Source organism: Babylonia areolata, chromosome 19 (assembly GCF_041734735.1).
Source record: "Babylonia areolata isolate BAREFJ2019XMU chromosome 19, ASM4173473v1, whole genome shotgun sequence".
NCBI lineage: Eukaryota > Metazoa > Mollusca > Gastropoda > Neogastropoda > Buccinidae > Babylonia > Babylonia areolata.
In genome coordinates, this window is record NC_134894.1 from 60,449,342 (window position 1) to 60,456,841 (window position 7,500).

The following is a 7,500-nucleotide window of genomic DNA, read 5'->3' on the forward strand; positions in this document are numbered from 1 at the left end:
TCGTTGCTGCCCCCCCCCCCCCCTCCACAGACATCCGTGTGGACTGGAAGGTGTTTAACCAGCGTCCGGATGACGAGAAACTGGTGGACCTGGTGGTGGCCTATGGCCGGTCGTTCCCCCTGCGTGACGCTGATGGGGTCGAGGTCATTCCCTCCACACCAGGTAAAAAGGGGCCGCAACCACGTCGCTCATTGTGCTCTCTCTGGGCGCCCGGTTTACTACTCGTCGCCGTGGTTACTTCCCCCTGTACTGTGTTGTGTTGTGTTGTGCGGTGTTGTATTGTATTGTATCGTATCGTATTGTATTGAATTGTATTGTATTTTATTGTATTGCATTGTATTGTATCATATCGGATTGTATTTTATTGCATTGTATTGTATCGTATTGTATTGAATTGTATTGTATTTTATTGCATTGCATTGTATCGTATCGAATTGTATCGTATCGTATCGTATCGTATCGTATCGTATCAAATTGTATTTTATTATATTGCATTGTATTGTATCGTATTGTATCGAATTGTATTGTATTGTATTGCATTGTATTGTATCGTATCATATCGTATCATATCAAATTGTATTTTATTGTATTGCATTGTATTGTATTGTATCCTATCAAATTGTATCGTATTTTATTGTATTGCATTGTATTGTATTGTATTGTATTGCATCGTATCGTATTGTATAGTATCATATTGCATCGTTTCGTATTGTATCATATCGAATTGTATTGTATTGTATTGTATTGTATTGTATCGTATCATATCGTATCATATCAAATTGTATTTTATTGTATTGCATTGTATCGTATCGTATCGTATCGTGTCATGTCGTGTCGTATCATATTGAATTGTATTTTATTGTATTGTATTGCATTGTATTGTATCGTATCGTATCGTATCATATCGTATTGTATTGTATTACTCCTTGTGTCACAGCAGATTTCTCTGTGTGAAATTCGGGCTGCTCTCCCCAGGGAGGGCGAGTCACTACACTGAGAGCACCACACGTTTTTTTTATTTGAAATGTATTTTTCTGCTTGCAAGTTTATTTTGTTTCGTATCAAAGTGGATTTTTTCAGCAGAATTTTGCCACATCCCTTTTGTTGCCTTGGTTTTTTTTTTTACGTGCGCTAAGTGCATGCTGCAAATGGGACCTCGGTTTATCATCTTATCCGATTGACTAGCGTCCAGACAACCACTCAAGGTCTAGTGGAGGGGGGGAGAAAGTACTGGTGACCGTGGGATTCGAACCTGTGTGCTGACGGGTGCAACAGCCGAATGGTTAAAGTGTTGGACTTTCAGTCTGAGGGTCCCGGGTTCGAATCACGGTGACGGCGCCTGGTGGGTAAAGGGTGGAGATTTTTCTGATCTCCCAGGTCAACATATGTGCAGACCTGCTAGTGCCTGAACCCTCTTCGTGTGTATATGCAAGCAGAAGATCAAATGCGCACGTTAAAGATCCTGTAATCCACGTCAGCGTTCAGTGGGTTATGGAAACAAGAACATACCCAGCATGCACACCCCCGAAAACGGAGTATGGCTGCCTTCATGGCGGGGTAAAAAACCAAAAAAACGGTCATACACGTAAAAGCCCACTCGTGTGCATACGAGTGAACACAGAAGAAGAAGAAGAAGAAGAACCTGTGTGCTCAGATTCTCTCACTTCCTGGGCAAACACGTTGCCACTAAGTCAACAGTCCACCTGTGGACCAGGTACAAGGACTCTCGTGCCAACACACTATTCTGATTTAGTTTATTCTTGCTTGGAACGTTCCATTTTCTTAGCTGAACTGTCTACGGATTCCGGAAGCGGGAAAACGAAAGCTTTGTTTCATGCTGGTCAGAGCAGCAATTCTTCTTTGATTTTCACTGTTTTAGTTAGTCAGCAACACTACTTTTTACTGCAGTGGTCTCATGTGGTCCTGGTCCAGGGAAGTTGTAGCAGGCATGTAGCTGTGTTTTGTATGTGTATTTGTATTTCTTTTTTTATCACAACAGATTTCTCTGTGTAAAATTCGGGCTGCTCCCCCCAGGGAGAGCGTGTGGCTACACTACAGTGCCACCCTTTTTTTTTTTTTGTATTTTTTCCTGCGTGCAGTTTTATTTGTTTTTCCTGGATTTTTCTTCAGAATTTTTGCCAGGAACAACACTTGTATTGCCGTGGGTTCTTTTACGTGCGCTAAGTGCATGCTGCAAATGGGACCTCGGTTTATCATCTTATCCGATTGACTAGCGTCCAGACAACCACTCAAGGTCTAGTGGAGGGGGAGGAAATATCGACGGCTGAGCCGTGATTCGAACAAGCGCGCTTATATTCTCTCGCTTCCTAGGCGGATGCGTTACCTCTAGGCCGTCAGTCCACATAGTTGTGGGGAGAAGGGTTGAAAAAGAATGTTTGAAATCAAATACAAAAAGGAAAAAGAGCCACACTGGATTGTGAAGAATTTTTAACTCATTCAGTACGGCCAGTCCTCTCTTCTCCTCTACACAGACCCTTCAGATGTCCAGTGGGTGTCAGAATGACCCAACCTTTAGCTTCCGTCGTCAGAATTGAGGTATTCTTTGTCAACATTCACCTCTTCAGTATAAGAGCCTTCCGCTTGCAATATTTTGATGATGGTAATTGGGGTGAAACGCTGTTAACGTCGTCTCTTTCGCTTCGTATGGAGAGAGTTAAAGATGAATTTTAAAGTGTGTGCTTATGTGTGGGTACATGTGCGTTTATGTGTGAGCGTGTTTGTGTAGGTGAGTGTGTGTGTTTGTTTGTTAGTGTATGTGTGTGTGTTTGTTTGTTATTGTGTGTGTGTGTGTGTGTGTGTGTGTGTTTGTTAGTGTGTTTGTGTGTGTGTGTGTTTGTTAGTGTGTGTGTGTTTGTGTGTGTGTGTGTGTTTGTTAGTGTGTGTTTGTGTGTGTGTGTGTGTGTGTGTTTGTTAGTGTGTGTGTGTGTGTGTGTGTTTGTTAGTGTGTGTGTGTGTGTGTGTGTTTGTTAGTGTGTGTGTGTGTGTGTGTTTGTTAGTGTGTGTTTGTGTGTGTGTGTGTTTGTTAGTGTGTGTGTGTGTGTGTGTGTGTCTGTGGGTGTTATTTCTCCTCCCGTTTTTTGTCTGTGTTGTTTTTAGTGTTGTTAATTGTGTCTTCAATGTTGTGTGTCTGAGTGCCATCAAGTCCAGCTGAAGAGTCTGGAACAAACGAAGAGGTTTCAGAGAGCGACAGTAGTTCAAGTTTGTCGTCAGTGGAGTCTGGTTTGTTAGTTTCTTCAAATTCAGGTTGTGTTTCTTGTTTGCCTGACCAAACAAACAAACAAAAAACAAAACAAAACCAAAAAAAAAAAAAAAAAGTAATGAGTTGTTCCTTGTTTTGTTTGTTATTTTGCAGTTTTGTTTGTCTAAATTGAATTTCATGAATGATTGCATTGGTGTTCATGCATGTTGTGATTCGGTTATAGAATTCTTTATATATATATATATGTCTATATATGGTGCCACACCAAAAATTCAAAACTATCTATTTGTATTTGTATTTTTATCACAACAGATTTCTCTGCGTGAAATTCAGGCTGCTCTCCCCAGGGAGAGTGTATCGCTACACTGAGAGCACCACCCATTTAAAAAAAAAAAAAAATTCTGCCAGTAGTTTTATTTATTTTCCTTTCGAAGTGGGTTTTTCTGCAGAATTTCACCTGGGACAAAACCCTTTTGTTGCCGTTGGTTCTTTTACGTGCACTAAATGTATGCTGCACAGGGGACCTTGGTTTATCATCTCATCTGAATGACTAACGTCCAGACCAGTGGAGGGAGAGAAAATATTGGTGATTTGAACCAGTGCGCTGACGGGCGCAGTAGCCAAGTGGTTAAAGCGTTGGACTTTCAATCTGAGGGTCCCGGGTTCGAATCACGGTGACGGTGCCTGGTGGGTAAAGGGTGGAGATTTTTCCGATCTCCCAGGTCAACATATGTGCAGACCTGCTAGTGCCTGAATCCCCTTCGTGTGTAAACACATGCAGAAGATCAAATACGCACGTTAAAGATCCTGTAATCCATGTCAGCGTTCGGTGGGTTATGGAAACAAAAACATACCCAGCATGCACACCCCCGAAAACGGAGCATGGCTGCCTACATGGCGGGGTAAAAACGGTCATACACGTAAAAGCCCACTTGTGTACATGCGAGTGTACGTGGGAGTTGCAGCCCACGAAAGCAGAAGAAGAAAAAGAACCAGTGCGCTCAGATTGTCTCGCTTCCTAGGTAGACGCGGTACAGCTAGGCCAACACTCTACTATAGTTTTAGTAGTAGTAGTAGTCGTTGTTGTCGTCGTCTCCAATTCTACAGCTTTCCATTGTAAGTGATAATAGATGGGAAATAGATGAAGGCAGGGGGGTGGGGTGGTGGGGTGTAGGTGGTAGTGGAAACAGGAGAAAGGGAGAAGGGAGGAGGAAGGTGTGAGTGTGTGTGTGTGTGTGTGTGTGTGTGAGTATGCATGCTTGTGTGTGTGTGTGTGTGTGCATGTGTGCATGCATGCTTATGTGTGTGTGTGTGTGTGTGTGTGTGTGAGCATGCACGCATGTGTGCGCGTGTTTTGTGTGCTTATGAATGTGTGAGTGTGTGTGTTGTTTCATTTCGTTTCACTATATTGTATTCATTTTATGGTGGGTTTTTTTTTTCTCCCCCATTCATTTAATTCAGTTTGGGGGGGTGGGGGGGTTGTTTTATCACACACCGGATAACAAGAAGGGTGCAGACGTTGTATTTTGAACAAGACATAACTGCCCAGCCAAGCACACAGGTTACAAACTACCAGGTGATGTCCTTCAAAGTAAAGACGTTCAGGGCTTGGGTATTTTGGTTCGGTGAAGGTCGCCTTGTTTGTAGTGGGTGAGTCTTGTTTGCGCTCAGGGCTTGGTCTTTGGCAGAGGATAGGCACTATCTCTCTCTATATATATAAGTATCAACATTATTTCACGGCAAAGCAGACACAGACCTGTTTCTCTTGTGAGTCCAGTGTGCGCTCAGAGCTTGGTCTTTGTGAGTGTGTATGTGAGTGTGTTTGTGTGTGTGAGAGAGAGAGAGAGAGAGACTGAGATGATTTATTCACTTGAGGCCATCGCCCCATTTGAATGAAGGGCGATAATACAATATGCAGATGTCACCATAAGCATCTGTGAACATTCACCATTTTCACAATTAATTAAAGAAATTATGATAATACCGTTTCTCTTAACTTAAAAGCTTTGTGTAAATACAATGCAAGATTATGTATGAGAGAGATGGGCACTATATTTAGAAGTATCCACATCATTCTACGCGGGCAAAGCTGAAGCAGAGACGCGGGTTTTTCTCTCACTGCCAGAACCGCCGCGAGTTCCGCGGGCGCCGACGGAGGAGATCCCGGACTCCCCGGACACCACGTCCTCGGAGATGACGCCGCCGGCCCCCATGAAGGAAGCGGAGGTCGAGTCTCGGCTGGTCCCTCACAGCGCGGGGAGCGACAAGAAGAAGGAGCGGCCCAAGGTGGTCTCCCTTTACCTGCGGGCTCACGACGGGGAGGAGGGTTTTGCGCCTTACAACATCCAGCCGCGACAGCTGGTGAGGGACTCCCCCTTTTGTCTTGGTTTGTTGGCTGCGAGTCCCACGTTCCCTTTTATATACACGAGTTGGCTTTTTGTGTGTTTTGACTGATTTTTTTTTTTTATCCCTTCCTGGTAGGCAGTCATACTCTGTGTTCAGGGGGTTGGGGGGGAAAATGGGGGGGCATTACCGCAGCACCACTCCGCTATTCTCGTTGTGTACTTACTGTCACTTTGTCGTCGGTTGTGTGTAGGTTTGAATGGCTTCTCTTAGATACTGAGATAATTATTAACATTATTATTGTTGTTAATATTACCATTATTATTAGTAGTAGTATTAGTAGTAGTATTAGTAGTAGTAGTAGTTCCAGAGGGGTCTTTCTGAACCCCGAGGTGGACAGCCAAGAATGTGCTTGTGATGGGGATATGGAGAACTGCCACGAATAGCTTGTTTTGAGAGAAAAATTTTTTTTTTAATTGCAAGGAACTCTGTGTGTGTGTGTGTGTGTGTGTGTGTGTGTATTTACCTGAGTTTTTTTGGTTGCTTTTGGGGGTATTTTGTTTTTGTTTTTAAAGAGCCCAGAGCCCTGTTTAAGGAACATTTGCTCTATAAATGAACATTATTATTGTTATTTACTATTCATGAAACTACCTGTTTTTTATGTGGGTTTTTTTTTGGTGTGTGTTTTGTTTTGGTTTTTGAAGAGCCTAGAGCCCTGTTTAGAGAACAGGTGCGTTATGAATTAACATTGTTATTATAATTATTCATGAAACATTCACGCCGGACAACTGGTGAGCAGGGGGGGGGGGTCAGACTGTGTCCAGCTGAGAGCCATGACGACGGCTCTGTGTCCTCATGTTGGAGTCGACTGGACTACGCGTTGTTTGTCACTCACTCAAGGCCTGACTAAGCGCGTTGGGTTACGCTGCTGGTCAGGCATCTGCTTGGCAGATGTGGTGTAGCGTATATGGATTTGTCCAAACGCAGTGACGCCTCCTTGAGCTACTGAAACTGAAACTGTCACTCACTCAAGGCCTGACTAAGCGCTTTGGGTTACGCTGCTGGTCAGGCATCTGCTTGGCAGATGTGGTGTAGCGTATATGGATTTGTCCGAACGCAGTGACGCCTCCTTGAGCTACTGAAACTGAAACTGAAACTGTCACTCACTCAAGGCCTGACTAAGCGCTTTGGGTTACGCTGCTGGTCAGGCATCTGCTTGGCAGATGTGGTGGTGTAGCGTATATGGATTTGTCCGAACGCAGTGACGCCTCCTTGAGCTACTGAAACTGAAACTGAAACTGTCACTCACTATGTCCCCCCCTTCCCCGACAGGAGGGGCGTGACTCTGTCGGAGCCTGTTGGCGACCACAGTGTCTGACTTCTATTTGTATTTTTCTTGGTACTGTCGTTACGTACGTTCTAGAGTTTCTGCTTAGTGGAAAGTTAGAGAGTGTGAAGTGCAAACGTGTGTTTAATTCTTGTCTTACTCTGGTGATATTTGATTTTTAAATGAAGGATGATCTTTGTAGTTGCATTTCTTGTGAAGAGAGAGACAGAGAGAGAGAGAGGGGATGAGAGAGAGTGTATGTGTGCGTGTGTGTGCGCGTGGTGTGTGTGTACGTGGTGTGTGTGTGTGTGTGTGTTGGGTAGATGTGCAATGTGGTTTGGCTGACTGAAATGGAGAGGCACATATATAGCTATTTCCATTTGGTGCCATTTAATTTATCTTTTTATTTTCTATTCATTTTATTTGTTTTTTGTTTTCTTCTTATGTTGGTCATGTGCTGCTGCCAAAAAGAAAATCTCTGTACCAAAGTATAGACAATGAAGTTTGTGTATTGTGTATTGTATTGATAACCCAAGAGGGTTTTAGGACCGTCGGCGTTGGGGATGGTTCCCAAAGGCCAACTAACCCCCCAAGGCTGCAGCACTAAGAG

At 43.7% G+C, this 7,500-nt stretch overlaps 1 protein-coding gene across 4 annotated transcripts in view; it reads left to right on the forward strand.

Moving 5' to 3' along the window:
- LOC143293899 (deleted in lung and esophageal cancer protein 1-like) overlaps window positions 1-7,500 on the forward strand; it is an 85,830-nt gene that overhangs the window by 55,760 nt on the left and 22,570 nt on the right. For all 4 annotated transcript variants that reach the window (XM_076605249.1, XM_076605251.1, XM_076605252.1 and 1 more), the window contains exons 28-29: window positions 31-162; window positions 5,346-5,581. In XM_076605249.1, coding sequence (XP_076461364.1) covers window positions 31-162; window positions 5,346-5,581 — 368 coding nt within the window. The remainder of the gene's footprint in view (window positions 1-30; window positions 163-5,345; window positions 5,582-7,500) is intronic.